Source organism: Mustela erminea, chromosome 2 (assembly GCF_009829155.1).
Source record: "Mustela erminea isolate mMusErm1 chromosome 2, mMusErm1.Pri, whole genome shotgun sequence".
NCBI classification, from domain to species: Eukaryota; Metazoa; Chordata; class Mammalia; order Carnivora; family Mustelidae; genus Mustela; species Mustela erminea.
The window spans coordinates 27015686-27032020 of NC_045615.1; the positions used below are offsets into that span (position 1 = coordinate 27015686).

Here is a 16335-nt window from a genome sequence, read left to right on the forward strand (position 1 = left end):
AAATACAATACAACTTATATATAATTTTCAACAGCACTTGACCAAAATAAAATTTCAATTTTTTTTCACTTTCAAGCAGATATTTTATGTTAATATTATAAACCTAAATCCAAAAGCTGGAAAAGGAAAACCTGTGAATCTAATATGAAACAAACTATGAAGATGAGATTTTCAGTAACTTGCATTTAAATAAGCTAATATTAAATATAAGAATGTATTTAGCGGGAGGTCCTGGCACTTGCTAAGGCCTTATCTTATACGCTATTATGAACAATATCAACTTCACAAGGTTTGTATCAGCGGAAAAAGAAAGAATCTGACTTCAATCTCTGACAACAATGCCGTATCAAAAGATAAAACTACATTTAGTGGGGAGCCTGGGTTGCTCAGTCAGTTAAGTGTCTGCCTTCGGCTCAGTTCACGATCCCAGGGTCCTGGAATCGAGCCCCACACCGGGCTCCCTGCTGAGCAGGGAGCCTTCTTCTCCCTCTCCCTCTGAATGCCCCCTCATGCTCTTTCTAGCACACTCTATCTCAAATAAATAAAATCTTTAATAAATGAAAAGATTTCTTTAAAAAGAACTGTACTGACATATCATACTATTGTAAATTTTATTTTCACCTCATTCATCGAGAATGTCTATCTATTCCAATAAATATAAACTGACCCAAAAAAACTGTACTTAGTGGGGAAACAATTTAGATGCATAATTCCTTTCCTAATGAATGTTAAGACTTTCAGGGACATAAATAAAATACACCTCTCACCTCCACAAACCCAACCTATTAAATATTACTGCTTTCCTTTTCTTGAGAAATCTATTATATGTCTATATATATCTAAATATATGTAGATTCCAACAGATACAGATATAGATAGATTTATGTGTGTGTATTTTTTAAAATGGGTACCTATTGCAATTGTCAGGTCTCGTCTGAGGGCAAATCCCACTAATCTTTGAGATTCTTTTGACATTATGACAGGAAAGCCATTGTAGCTGGTTTCATTAATCATGTTTTCTATATCATCCACTGTCATATTGTCCTGTGTCAAGACGGCTAAGGGAGGATCATTCCTTCGAGGTCTCATGACATCAGCAGCCAGGGTGGTATGAGTGAATTCTTCTTTTGCATCCAAGAAAGGGTATCCATTTAACCGGATATGCGCTTCATAAATGCCTTCCCTACCAAAAGCATCGCCAACCCATTTACTGGTCATAACAGCAGCCATAAGGGGAACAATGTATTCCAAGCCTCCGGTAAGCTCAAAAACAATAACCACCAGGGATACAGTCATCCTTGTCACACCACCTGGAAAAAAATTAAATAAATATATAAGCACCACTGGTCAAGGAGGACAGGGACATGTTAATGGAATTTTTGTACTAGGCATTTGAACATGAATTGTAAATAAAACTTAGTGAAAAGGATTATCATCAAAAACTGCTACTCCTCGGGGCACCTGGGTGGCTCAGTGGGTTAAAGCCTCTTCCTTTGGTTCAGATCAGGTCTCAGGGTCCTGGGATCGAGCCCCGCATCAAGCCCCGCATCAAGCCCCGCATCGAGCCCCGCATTAAGCCCTGCATCGTGCTCTCTGCTCAGCGGGGAGCCTGCTTGCCCCCCTCTCTCTCTACCTGCCTCTCTGCCTACTTGGGATCTCTGTCAAATAAACAAATAAAATCTTAAAAAAAAAAACCAAAACTGCTACTCCTCTCTTAGGACAATTATCACTATTTTAATAAGATCTAGAGAAACAATGATTTTCTTTAGTTAACATAAAAGACTATTAAAATAACATTTCAAAACCTGTTTACTTCACAGTACACAGCCAACCAACTAAAGCAAGCTTGTCATTCTGGTTTATTGCTATAGCAAGGACATAGTTTCACTCTTATGAAAGCTGATTATTAGAATTTGGTGAAGCATGTAAGAGCTACCTTTTATGTCACAGCTGCCAATTTACAAATTAAGTTCATATGTGGGTAGAATATTAACTTAATACACATCTGTATTCTGTATCTTTTCAAAATGAGTAAAATATTTCAATACCTTGTGATTTCTGTTAACAGGGTAATATCCCCTCCCTTAGAAAACTCATCTATCTGTTTACCCAAATCATCTACCCAAGTAGATAGATGAACTACCATCTGTATGCTGATGCCTCATAATCCACATGTCTCCACTTACTGTTGCATTTGTCCCATGTCTCCAACTCTGCAGACCATATTTTATTGTTTGCTTGTTTTCCAACCGTAAAAAGACTGTGGATGACCCACTGTCACAAAAAAACACCACACACTTAAAACCAAAATCCTCTTTTTCCCCCAAAGAGCTACCCAGTCCAACTTACCTGACTCTAGCACCAGCACTACATTCTTGGCAACCTAGACAGTCATTCCAGATCCATCTCTTTACTTTAACCCAACAGCTAGACCCTCACCCACTCCTATTTGATTTGCTTTGCAAAATATCTATGGGTCCCTTTCTTAATACTGTCACTATTACCAAACTAGTCCAGACTCTCAAGACTTTGTTCCTTAATTCTGGGGCACCTGGGTGGCTCAGTGGGTTAAGCCTCTGCTTTCGGCTCAGGTCATGATCCCAGGGTCCTGGGATCGAGTCCCGCATCGGGCTCTCTGCTCAGCAGGGAACCTGCTTCCCTTCCTCTCTCTGCCTGCCTCTCTGCCGACTTGTGATCTCTGTCTGTCAAATAAATAAATAAAATCTTAAAAAAAAAAAAACAACTTTGTTCCTTAATTTTAATATTAATTTATCTTACCTTCTTGACTGCAGGCCCCATTACCTTCAATACACTTTATAAATCATGTTCCCAGGTTAATCTTTCCTAAGTACTACTTTCGCCATGTTGCTCCTTTGCTCAAAAACCTACCAGGAATCACCAGTTCATACTGTATTAAGCTTAAACTCTTCCTTTTGGTTTTCTAACCTAAAAATAGAAGGGAGAAAGAACCTACTATATATTACTTATCTACACTATGCCAGGCATGTCCCTAGTCAGTTCATAAAGGTTTTTTTTTTTTTTTTTAAACTAAGCAACTTATTTTAACCTGGCACTGTGCTAACAGCTTTACATGCATTTGATCTCATTTAATACTCAAAACAGTAGGAGATAAAAAGTTATTATTTCTGTTTTAAAGATAAAAAAATAACAAATCAAAGCAAAGGAACACTCCCAAAGTCGTCAAGCTACAAATCCCAAAGCCACAATTCTTCCACAATCTGACCAATTCCAAATATAAAATGATCTCGACACAAATCACTGCCTCTTCATAATCTGGTTCCTTCTCACTAACCCAACTTCATTTCCCAAAAGTATCCAAAACACACTCTACTTCAATATTGTCAGTATCTTCAAAGCTCCATGAATACTAAATTTATCCCTATCCCAATTCCTTTGCCTTCAGATGATTATATTCCTCAAAAAAAGTCCTCTTCTTTATGTTTTTTTGAAACCCCCCCTCCCCATTTTTATTAACATTTATAAATTGCCACCTTCCATAGGTACTATCCTTTTAACCCACAGGACCATCAGAAGAGGAAGTCCTCTTCTTTAAATGCTACTCATCTTTTTTCTTTCTTTTTTTTTTTTTTTAAGATTTTTTTTAAATTTATTTAACAGAGAGAAACACAGAAAGAGAGGGGACACAAGCAGGGGGAGAGGGAGAGGGAGAAGCAGGCTTCTTGCTGAGCGGGGACCCTGATGCAGGGCTCCATCCCAGGACTCCAGGATCATGACCTGAGCTAAAGGCAGGTACTTAAAGATTGAGCCACCCAGTCTTCCTAAATGCTACCAATTTTAAGTAAAGCTCATGTTCTACTCTACCTGAACTATATCAGCTCTCTTTTTCTCTAGACTCCTATAATTTTCATAGACTCATTATGTAATACTCATTATATAATCATTAAATTGCTCAGTATTGTTTTCTCAGTTTTGATCTTGTCTCCCCAACTTGACTGTACTTGAGGTTGGGCCCATGTTTTATACTTCTTTTTGTATCACTCCCTGCACCTAGCACTGTTGAAGAGAAAGTGCTGAAGAGAAAGAAAGTGGATAACTACTAAATAATTGCTACTTTGATTAAAATGATTCTTTCCCGCACTTGGACTTGATATTATACTTTTGAAGATCAGTAATTATATAATTTTGATTCACTGAACAAAAATAAGTCAAAATACCAACTATTATTAAATATCATAATCAAAATTCAGCTGACATTTTAAATATAAAAAAATAACTATTTTTTACATCCAAGAGAATACACAGACTCTTAAGTATTTAATGCAGATATATATTTTTTTCATTAAAACAACAGTTACCTTTCTTCATTTTTCTATAAATGCACCTTAAATGGAGGAGGGCTGAAATCTTCTCTACAGCCAACTCTAAGTCACTGCAGAGCCAGAGCTACTCTAACACTTTGCTAGAATGCTAATCTCAGGAATCATGCTACGGTTATCATAGGCAAGCCAAGATCCTCGACAGTAAAAGAAAAAACTCTCCTTGGACAAGATTCAAATTAAGCTTATGTTGTACTGAGACGTTTTCTGTCACAATATTAAATATCACACAATATTTAAAAGATGCTAACCACCATTAAATGTTTGCATTAACAAATGTTTAGAGACAGGCAAAATGAAAACTAGTACTATATAAACACCATATAATAGTAGTACTGTTTCATTTTAGTTTCAACATTCTCTTCCTCTGTCCTGTACCACCCTCACCAACCTCACCAGCTAAGCATAAACGTGTTCTCACTCTTGCTCTTTTCTCTCTCAGATTCACACACATCCATCCACAGACACAGTTAAATTACCTAAGCATGCAGCAGCACCAACCATGGCATAAAGGCCAGGTGTAATGCAATCAGCTCCAACCTCACACCACTCCTTAAAGATAAACCAGTCATGGTGATAATAAGCAAGCTGTTCCACTGCAATCCCCACGATCCTTCCGGCAATCGCTCCGATGGCCATGCTGGGAATGAACAAGCCTGATGGCACCTGTAACAGAAACACAGTGCTTAACTGGGCACACAGTCTCTACTTGGATGCTCAGAACCTACATTCTATGGGCCTGTTTCTAACACTTTTGATTCTTTTCACAATTTATTTATATAGCAAAATCCGAGTACAAATAAAACTAAAGCAAAATACTGTTCTACTGGTACCTTAACAATTTCATTAATTCAGTTACAAAGTACCACGTGACATTCTCCAACCCAAAGAGAAAATAACCAAAGGTTATTTATCCTTTAGCTCAAAGGTTCCTTAATGCCAGTCCCTAACAAAATTTTTAGTAGTCTGTGCTGAAACGGGGAAGGGAAAAAAAGGACAATATGAAGCAGTTTTCAAAAAATAAAATCAATTCAATGAGAAGTACTGTCCTTTACTCCACAATTACATCCTTCCTACATATCTGTTGTCTATCAAATGATAAAAATATTAGATAAAATATTAGATGCGATTCCTCTTAAGTGGTACAGTGTGCAGCAGACAATCTTACCAGGTCCTTCAAATATTTTTTAGTGATACATATAAGGAGAAAAATGTTTATTGATCAATTAAATTTAATGAAGAAAATAGGAATAGTAAACATCTTAAGCAAGATCATTTAAAGATTAAAATGCTAATAGCTCTAAAATGTTCTGGATAGGAAATAAGGTGAGCACAAAATGATGGCACATTGAACATTGACCAGGATCATTAAAAGGTCATCCAAATAAATAGAAGAGATCAAAATGTGTTTTATTCTACTGCCAGTCAGGATTCATCAGCCAGAGAACCGTGCAATGCAAGACTTAACAAAGACTTGCCAGTTGTCTCCAGCATCCTGTAGCTCAACTGAAGATGAGAAAGTTGGGATTTACAGAAAATCAGCTTACACAGAAACAGGAGGTTCAATAGTTGCTTTAACTTGATCCACTATGAAAAAAACTTTTAACTTCAAGATTTTTCTATTATTTAACACTCATACCCAGTGGACTAAATAGAGAACAGAAAAGAAAGAGACCATATTTCAAAAACTGTCATGATTTTGTTGAAATTAAGGTGTTATTCCACACAAGTTACATCTGTGAAATAATATTATCACTAGTGAATATTATTTAAAAAATGATTAGCTGACATTTGCTCTTCATACGCAGCACTGACAGTCATATAAGAAAATTACATTTATTGGCAAATCACCAATTAATCAATGTTATTCTCACTTTTGCACATTCAAATGAAGTAATGTGCCATGGCACTGGACCTAGTTCCTTTAAATCTTTGATGGAAAAAGACATGGTATTCACATGCTAGTAATTTAACAGAGTCTGCAGTGTCCTTTCAAGTGAATACCCTATAGCATGACAGGAGGAGTAACGGCTCCTCGAAGTTTCTATATCCCGATTACTATGAATTCCTTATGTTATACAGTAAGGAGGAATTAAGGTTGCAGGTAAAAATTAAGGTTGTTAATCAGCTGACTTTAAAACAGGAGATTATCCTAGATTACCTGGGTGGGCTCAAAGTAATCACAAAGGTTATTTTAAATGTGGAAGAATGATTTAGAAGAGTTAGTGTGAGGATAATGAGGTAAAAGAAAGACTTAACTACCCATTGCTGGCTTTGAAGATAGGAGAAGGGGGCCATGAGCCAAGGAATATGGGCAGTCTCTAGAAGGCTGGAAAAGGCAAGAAACGGACTCTCCCCTACAATCTCCATATATCCCTACGAACACCCTGATTTTAGCCCGATGAAACCAATTTTGGACTTCTGATCTCCAAAACTGTAATGAGTATGTGTGATTTTTAAGCCACTAAGTTTGTGGCAGTTTATTATAGTAGCAAAAGGAAATTAATGTAAGTGCTTTTAAAACATGATCATGAATTCCCTGGCAATGCTCCCATTAAGAGGCAGGCCTCTGTGACTTCCCAGACAAACAGAAAGTAACATGAGGCATGGTGCATGACTTCCCTGGCCAGGTTAAAAAAACAATTCTCTTGGGACACTGAGCTACCATGTAAGAAATCTAAATGCCTGAAAGGCACCACGCTAGAAAAACCAGAGAGAAAGACAGAGAGAGAGTCAGAGAGAAAGAGATGTTCAGGAGCCCGTATGTTCCAGACCCAGTTATCTGACTCTTCTCAGCTCAGGTGGTAGATGACCAGCCTTAGCCATGCCTGATGACATATATGACAGACCAAAAACAAAGCATGCCCAGTTGAGTCCTTCTCAAATTATTGACTCAATAGCAAGAGCAAAATAAAGAGTTATCTTAAATTGCTTGGCTTGAGGGTAATTTGTTACACAGTAACAGATAACCATGTTCAACAATATATCCAAAAGAATTCTTTTATTCATTACTTAAAATGAAACACAAAAGATAAGAACTTTTTTAGCCTACACTTATGAAATAACCACTTTTATATAAGCATTGCACTGCTCATTTCCCATACAATTCTTAAACATGTCAAAATTACTTAAATAGCACCTCACATTAGCACTTACCTTGATACCAAAAGTGAATACTGTCATGATAATTTTAAATATGAGGGCTAAGCATAACTGCCAGATAGCTGAATATACTCCCAGGCCTGCTGGACGATCAGGAATATCATCGACAATTTTACTGGCATTCATGTCATTTCTGTAGTCACAAAGAGAAGAGGATTCCAGAGGACCGCAGTCTGTAAAAAGCTCTTTGATCAGCTCACTTGTGTTGAGCCTGGTATATGGATTAGGGAAGGCTATCACCGCAGTAATGGCAGCAACAACAATAACTTCAAGAACAGGATACTTTCCGAATCTGGTGGATTTGCGTCGACGACACCAGGCAATATTTGCCCTAATGAAAAAGGCTCCCCAAAGCCCTCCAAATACCCCGAGGAGAATAAAAGGGAACAGTTCAAAAAGGTACCACGGTGTGTGGTACTCCACATAAAAAAGGACCAGACGGCTGTTACCAAATGGATTGATGGATCTCAAAACAAATGCAGCCACTAAAGCAGCAAAAAATGATCTCCATAAAGTTTTAAGAGGAAAGTAATAGCTAACCTAAAAAAAAGGAGGGGGGAGAAAAATAGTATAATTTTATAAGATGTTTCTGATATAACTTTAATATCATAGTCTAAATTTTTGCTATTTAACTAGAATTTACAGATAATACATTTTACTGTGGTAAGAAAAAGAAATCGATGTTTTATTAACTTTGGCTATCACATCATTACAAGTTCCCAATATCAACTGATCAAAAATGTCTGTAATAATTATTTCAAATACCTAGCATTGTTTTATTTTCAAAATGAGTTTCACCTCCAATTCAATCATGTAGTTAAGAATAAATGTACCATCACCAACTCCTATTAGCTCATAAAGAAGTATTTGTTTCTTCTATATTAAAGAAAAAAGAGGAAAAGAACACAAACTGGAAAAGTAAATTTTAAACCATTCCTAGTCATTTTTGTGTAAACATATAAAAAAGTCTTAAGCACCAGAGAAAACAAAAAATATGCCACTGATGCGACTAAAATCATCTTCTTAAACATGAATAACTACCCCAGAAATAAGCATACAAGACAATCTCACAATTTAGGAATTAATTAAAACTTTAAAAATAAAAACATGGGTGACAATTTAACAAACAGTGGTTAAATCCATTTAACTAAGCCAAATCCATTTCTGCTTACTTTTAAGTATGTCAACAAAGTTAAACTTTAAATAATCACTTAATATTTATACATGAATAACATTTTTAAGGCTTTTCTCAAGGTAAAGGACACATGTAATGTATTACTCTGTAGGTAAGAATTAGCGAAAAATAACTTTATGAGGTTAAACCTGAAAATTTTAAAAAACAGTCTATATCTATTACACTAGCTATAAAACTGAAAAGTGTACCAAAATATGTATTTTAATGGTAATTATACACAATGTTATAGTTGTTGTTTTCTTTACCTACCTCTTCCAGGCTAAAAAGAACTCCTCCAATTGGTGCACCAAAAGCTACAGAAACCCCTGCAGCTGAGGCAGCTGATAGCACCTAAAAAGAGGATTTGGCTTACTTCATATATTCTTAGAAATTCAAATATACCAAATGAAAGTCCCTCATGTTGCTTGAATTTTTGAAACGCCTCTTCTGAAGTTAACTCACATATCTACCCCTTTTCTCCCCAAGCAGAGGCAAATATTTATATCCTCTAAAAAGATATTTTTTCCTCTTTTGCTTTAATTGAAAGGACACTCACATATTCAATATTCAGTTAAAAAAACATTTGTGTGAGATACACTAATGTAAACAGGATGCAAAGAAGAAAAGGCAATGAATACAGATAATTCTCAAGATGTTTGGGAAGACCAGTGGAGAGAACAGTAACTGGGGTTTAGGGGGAGAGAAGTTTATTTTTATTTATTTATTTTTAAAGATTTTCTTTATTTATTTGACAGACAGAGATCACAAGTAGGCAGAGAGGCAGGCAGAGAGAGAGAAGAGGAAGCAGGCTCCCCGCTGAGCAGAGCGCCCGATGTGGGGCTCGATCTCAGGACCCTGGGATCATGACCCGAGCCAAAGACAGAGGCCTTATCCCACTGAGCAACCCGGGTGCCCCAAGAAGTTTATTTTTAAACAGGATATAATTTTTTCATATTTTAGAGCTAACTTCTTCATCATTAATAATTACTGCTTTACATCATTAATAATTACTCCCCAATGTGGAGCCTGAACTCAAGATCTCTGAGATCAAGAGTCACATGCTCTACTGACTGAGCCAGCCAGGCACCCCTAATAATTACTGTTTTCTAAATCGTAGTAAAATATGGAGAGAACTTAAAACCTACTGAATTACCTTATTTTCACTACTCTAAATCCTCTGAAAACACCACTGCTGCCAATAGGGAAAGCCTCATTCTAAAGCGCAAACAATGGCTTCCCCCTAGTTAAAGAAGACAAAAATATCCACAAAAGCTTTTAGAGATCTTCTCCCCAGTTCCCCAGTCCGTCACTAGGACATTGTCCACTTCTCAGCAGTGCGAACTACTGAGTGCTACTAGAGAACTACTAGTGCCAACTACACATAAAAATTCACTGGACACTTACATTGTAATTACTTTTCTAAGAATCTTTGTTCCTTTCACTATTTCATTCCAGTAAATATACAAGGGTACCAAACCATTTTACCAAATGGTCAATTTTACATTTATGAAAAAGAAACTAAAAATAATCGAAATTAAATTATATGTAACTAAGACCATGATCTCCATTTTTAGGCTGCTTCTGGCAAATTAAAAATAAGCAAATACTCATTTTAATTAAATTGTACCTGGATAGGGTGCCTGGGTGGTGCAGTTGGTTAAGCATCCAACTCTCGGTTTTGGCTCAGGTCTGATCTCAGGGTTGTGAGAGGGTCCCCAAGTTGGGCTCTGCTCTCAGCAAGGGTCCTGCTTGGGTTTCTCTCTCCCTCTCCCTCTGCCTCCATCCCTGCTCTCTTGCTCTCTCTCTCTTTCTTAAATAAATAAATATTTTTAAAAAAGTAAGTAAATTGTACCTGACTTAAAGAATACAGACTCTGCTTATTTGGGGGAGGACAGTAAATTAAGTGATTTTGTTTTTTCCCACTAAAGGATTGTAGACAACACACTTAACTGAATTCTCTGACTGTGCATTTAATGTAACAGAATTTTACAATCAAGCTAACACCCAGTACCCGTAACGCACACAAGTTTTAATGTTCTATAAGTATTAAGAAATTATTTAATTAAAAATGTCAGGAAGTGGGGGCGCCTGGGTGGCTCAGTGGGTTAAGCCGCTGCCTTCGGCTCGGGTCATGATCTCAGGGTCCTGGGATCGAGTCCCGCATCGGGCTCTCTGCTCGGCAGGGAGCCTGCTTTCCTCTCTCTCTCTCTCTGCCTGCCTCTCCATCTACTTGTGATTTCTCTCTGTCAAATAAATAAATAAAATCTTAAAAAAAAAAAAAATTAAAAAAAAAAATGTCAGGAAGTGAACATAAGAAGAAAGCCAAAATATGAGGCCTTCATGTTTCCTACTAATAAGTAAACTCAAGCCATTTATATACTAAGGTGAACAAAGTTAATGTCATAAACATTACTAATCATCACAGTGTACATCTTAAAATTTAAGTGAATGTAATTTCTATGGCATTTTCTAATAAAATTACATTCTGCACTTAAGATGAGTAAATAAAAAGAAAAATCTTACCCCCAAAATGTCAAGGTACAATAGCAAGTAAAGGAAATGCACTGGAGAGACAAATGCTGTATCTCCATTTTAGCCCTAATCTGCTATGTTACAATGTAGTTTGAGGTTATGTTTTGTATGGCTTTTAACATACACACATATCCACAGTCACAGAAGAAACAGTAGTAGTTGTAAGGAATACAGACTTTGGAGTCGGAAAAAAATAAATTTTTATCCGTACTCTTGACACTCTGTTACATAATCTTTGACAAGTTAGCATTTTATGCCCTAATTTCCCATCTATAAATGGGGATAATAGTGCCAAGTTAATAGGATTATTGTGGATTTAAATTTTAAAATGCAAGGGATTGTCACAGAGCCAGATACATAATAAGTAATCAATAATGTTAGCGATTTCTGTTAGAGCATAGTACTAGAATCACATTATCATTCAGAGATGGAACTATGATGGTCTGAAGTGTTCCCCTTTCAGACTACTGCCAATGCATGAACTGCCAATGCAGTTTTAGTACTAACACTAAAATGAAGGAGTACTCATTTCAACTGAAGAATCAAATACTTTGATAAAAACATTCTACTTTTTTGTTAAATTATTAAAACAACAGGATGAAAGGTCCTGCGCGAGGGTCAGAGACCTCTGAGTTCTCGGTATTTAATGATATAAAAATATATCTTAAAAACCTAAAGTGCTCTGTATCACCTTGGCCTACAGATTAGATTGGGAAAAAAAGAAGGGATTGGGCTCCCGAAGTGTAGAGCTAATACAAAAGGTCTCAGGAGCCCATTTTTCTTCTAGAAAATATCCACAGCAATGTACAAACATTAGGGAACTCTATAATACTTAAAACTTAAAGCCTTCCTAAAAATACTTGGGCTGTCCTTAAAAAAAAAAAAAAAAGGTAAAGGAAATAAATGCTCGTAAGCAGCTGAATAAAGAGGAATTCCTATATTCCCTTTAGTGTGAATCTCCGATTTAAACCTCAAAAGGTCTTAAAGGCCCTCAGAACATCTTCATGGTGGCAGATAGCTCTCTGCAGATGACACACCTCTCTCGGGGGCATTAGATACTTCCTCCAGAGGAAAACACAACTGTTAAGACTTCCCAACCCTGGAAAAATACTGACGGTGAGAAATCAGGGGAAAAATAATGTTACATTTGGGAAAAACTTTAGAGGAAGAAAGGTGGAAAGCAAAGCAAAAACAAATGAAAAAAGCTTTGAAATTCAACGGAAACCAATGGACATCAGGTAGTCTATCAAAACTTCTCTAAAATATCAGAGTAACTGAGCAGCACTGGGAATGGGTTCTAGAAAGACATTAGAGATACTCAAAAAGGGGGAAAGAAGCAAGCAATTTTCACATTTGAATGTGAATACAAAAGTAAAAAGTTAAAAACATGATCTTTACCCTAGAAAATTTTCACTGATATAAGTCTATGTAATAGATATTTATCTATCAAATAAGCCACAAAAGACACTTACCTCCCTTTTTTTAGCTTCATTTGTGCTATACTTTGGAAAGAGGTAGGAAAAAATATTTCCACAGCAACAGGCAACATGTACCAGAGGACCTTCTTTTCCTAAACTCAAACCTGATGCCACAGCCAGTACTAATGTGATGGTTTTAATCATTAAAGTCCATTTTCCCAAGTAACCTCTGATAATGAATCCACTTAAAATAGTTTTAATCTACAAAGAAAAGATTAAAACGGCTTAATTTCCTTTAAGAAACAGGAAAATTAAAGTAATTTAAGTTACTCTCTTGTTTTACTTACAAAACTACCTTGAAATTTTTCTGGTGGACCATGGAACAATTCAAAATTTTTCAAAAGCTTTAACTATTATGCTACAAATAATAAATCTAGATCTAATAAATCTAGATCTAATCTAGATAAATCTAGATTCTAACTCTCTCCTCAAGCAAGTATTGAAGGCAACCCTAGCTTATGAACAAAACTAGGATATAAGGCCATGTTAAAGGGAATACAGACCTTAATACAAGGATTGTAATTACATAACAAGGAAAAGGTAAATTTGAATACTTCTCTTGTAGAAATAGTTAGATACATTCAAACATGCTGTGTCAGAACTTAAGATATTTTGTCTTCTCAAAGTGCCGTTATTATGTGTAATATTTTCCTATATATTAAGAAGGGCAAGTGACAACAGCTAAATGCTGCATGATGATACTGCCTTTAAAGACATTCTTAATTAACAAAAATTTTTAAATCACTAAAATTAAGTTTCAAAAAGGAATTCATTAGAAAAAGCTAATAACTTACTTAAGACAGAAAAATTAAAAGGGGAAAGATGTGAATTTCCATCACACCATTCAATTCTAAGTGTACTCTTTAAATTACACCATTCAAGCCTGAATATTTCTTTAAATTACTGTTGATAAAAAATAAAACCCAAAAGTTTGTACTATTGCCTCACTGTGGTCAAATGTATATTTAAAGTATTAAATGATTATAAAGATTATCTGCCAAATTCAAGAATTATTAACTTATTTAATTAAAATATAGTCATAAAAAGAGTGAATATATTCAAATCAGGTTCACAGCAGCAAAACATCAATTAATCCATCAAAGAATTTTAGGCCACATAATACTTTTCCAGCTTTATAGCTTAGTGTTCTGATATTTGTTTAGTCATATGTTAAATTAGTGGTAGAGGAAAAAAAAAAATCAACCTCCACAGTTAATGAAATGATGATGGAGAAGAAGTTCTTGTGATAATCATTTTTAAAATTTTTTTTTTAATTTTAAAATTTTCTTTCTCATATTACAATTTCCTCAGAAAAACAACTACTTTCCCCCACAAAGGCAAAAGATTAACATCGTAACAATTATTAAATGTTTAATGATACTAAAATATTGCTTGGCTTACCTCTGGGATTCCAGAGCCACAGGCATATGGAGCAAATACTTTTACCAGGGAAACGGCAAGAAAGGCAAAACTCAAGGCCCAAAAGATGTACATTATGTAATTCATGATGTAAGAGCCAGGACCCTAAAAGGCAAATCATTTAATAGTATGAATTTAATGTACAGTGCACCCCGAATGCAAGTGCTTTCCACATAAGAAACTTGTGTGAAACTCATAAAAGTTTCCTGGTTTACTTCCACAATAGTTAAAGCTTTATATGAACAAAATATTTAAGAAGAATCAAAAAACATTTATATATACAAAGAGGCTTAATCTGTTTAATGTTTTCCTAGATTTTTTTTGATACCTAAAATCTTATTGCCGAAAATCAGCTCTACTTTAACTTCTGCCTACCCACAAACCACATCTTGGAAATAGCTGAAGATAAAATTGCATTTGCACTGTGATTGCATTCTCCTGCAGTTCTGAAGATCAAATGAGAAACAGCATACTGGCCATGTTATCAGCAAATCTATTCTTTTTGGCTCAAAAATTCAGCTAGAACAAAATTTTTAAAACATCCTTATGACCAGGTAACTATATGTATTATACAATATTCTAACTTTTACAATGTACTTCATTACAGAACATCAAGAACAGTAATCATTTAAATATGCTACAAAAAAAAAAAAATCTATGGATTTCTTTAAGATGTCTCCAGTTACAAGGCTTATTTTACTAAACTTTTTGATAATTTATACTTCCCAACAATCATGGTATGTCTAGCAGTTTTAATAATTTCATACTGACTTTCTGTGATTATACAGATCCTACTGCACTTCTTTTCTACAATAAGATATATTTAATGTTATAATTGAAAAGACTTGAATGTGACTGTAGTTAACTAATAAGAGCTTCTTGAAACTTTACAATTTACTCGCTGCAATGAGTTCTCCTATTTTCCAATCTATCCTATTACATTTTACTTTTAATGCAGTTGCAATCATCTAATATGTGATTAATTCTATAATTAAGTGAACTGAAGACTCATTTAACTATCTCAATTCTTAATTCATTTCAAACCCAGCAAGACTTACTTCTGCTTGACCTATGATTAATTCTGCCCATGTTTTCCACTGTGGGCATTTATCCCTCTCTTCAAATGTTGTTTCATTAGATCCCCAACAACACTGTTCATGGTTGTACCACAGTGCGCTAAGGCAAATGCCCTCCTTGAGATCAGTCATCCAATCAGCAGCAATGTCTATTAATCCAGCCAATGCCCCTGTAAAAACATGTTGAAGGTAGTTTAAAAAAAAAAGTTAAATCCATTTTTATAGTGTTAAGAACTACCAAGTTAAGAGGTTCAAAGAAAGCTGGGGATTGCCTATACATAAAGGGAATATTATATTAATTTAAATATTATATAAATTTAAGATTTTTAAGTCTTAAGTATAAATAATTTTATATTACTTCTAAAAAAGTATAGACAGCCACTTTTTAATATAAAATGGCTATTCTTTGTTTGAAATTAAAACTAGTTACATTATTTAAATTAATTGTGATTTGTAATAAAGGTTTTTAAAAGATACTAAAACATCTTTAAAAGACAGCTAGCAGGAGGTTCACAAATCAGGTTATTAAAGTCTGAGATTTTACTATTATGTTTCAATATGAAATTTAATAAATTTACAAACTATCTCAATATCATTAAAATTTAATGTTCATTAGAAATAGTTAGTGAAACTTATAGCACTAATGAATCACTGTGACAGACTGTTTTTTCCCTTAAATAACAAAAAATTAAAAGTACAAAGATCATTTTAATGACAAAATACAAAAAATATACAACTTTGTGGACAAATCTAAGACCTTCTCATCATATAAAAAGATCAAAAGGTCACATACACAGTGGTCACAAAATTCTTGTGCATGTCAATTAGAGGTATCAGTACTTCCCTCTAGACTCCACATAAATTTTAATTTTCCTCACGTTCTTGTAGACGTAATCTTCGACGGTGGAAACTGAAAGTCATTAAAAGAGTCCTTAATGTTTGCTTTCAGATCTTCAACTCCTACTTCTCAAAATCTCACACACAGGCACTTTGTGGGCTCCCGACAGCATGGTAGTTAAAATGCAGACTCTTGAGCTGAACTGCCTAAACGTAAATCTTTGCTGGGCCACTTATTAGCCATACAACCTCAGTCACGTTACCAAACTCTGTGCTCCAGGCACCTCATCTGTAAAATG

At 35.2% G+C, this 16335-nt stretch overlaps 1 protein-coding gene across 6 annotated transcripts in view; it reads right to left on the reverse strand.

Annotated features, from left to right (window-relative positions):
• CLCN3 (chloride voltage-gated channel 3) overlaps positions 1-16335 on the reverse strand; it is a 94804-nt gene that overhangs the window by 15504 nt on the left and 62965 nt on the right. For all 6 annotated transcript variants that reach the window (XM_032332568.1, XM_032332571.1, XM_032332573.1 and 3 more), the window contains 7 exons: positions 15182-15369; positions 14106-14228; positions 12699-12905; positions 8965-9045; positions 7515-8060; positions 4838-5024; positions 912-1310 (listed from right to left, as the gene is read on the reverse strand). In XM_032332568.1, coding sequence (XP_032188459.1) covers positions 912-1310; positions 4838-5024; positions 7515-8060; positions 8965-9045; positions 12699-12905; positions 14106-14228; positions 15182-15369 — 1731 coding nt within the window. The remainder of the gene's footprint in view (positions 1-911; positions 1311-4837; positions 5025-7514; positions 8061-8964; positions 9046-12698; positions 12906-14105; positions 14229-15181; positions 15370-16335) is intronic.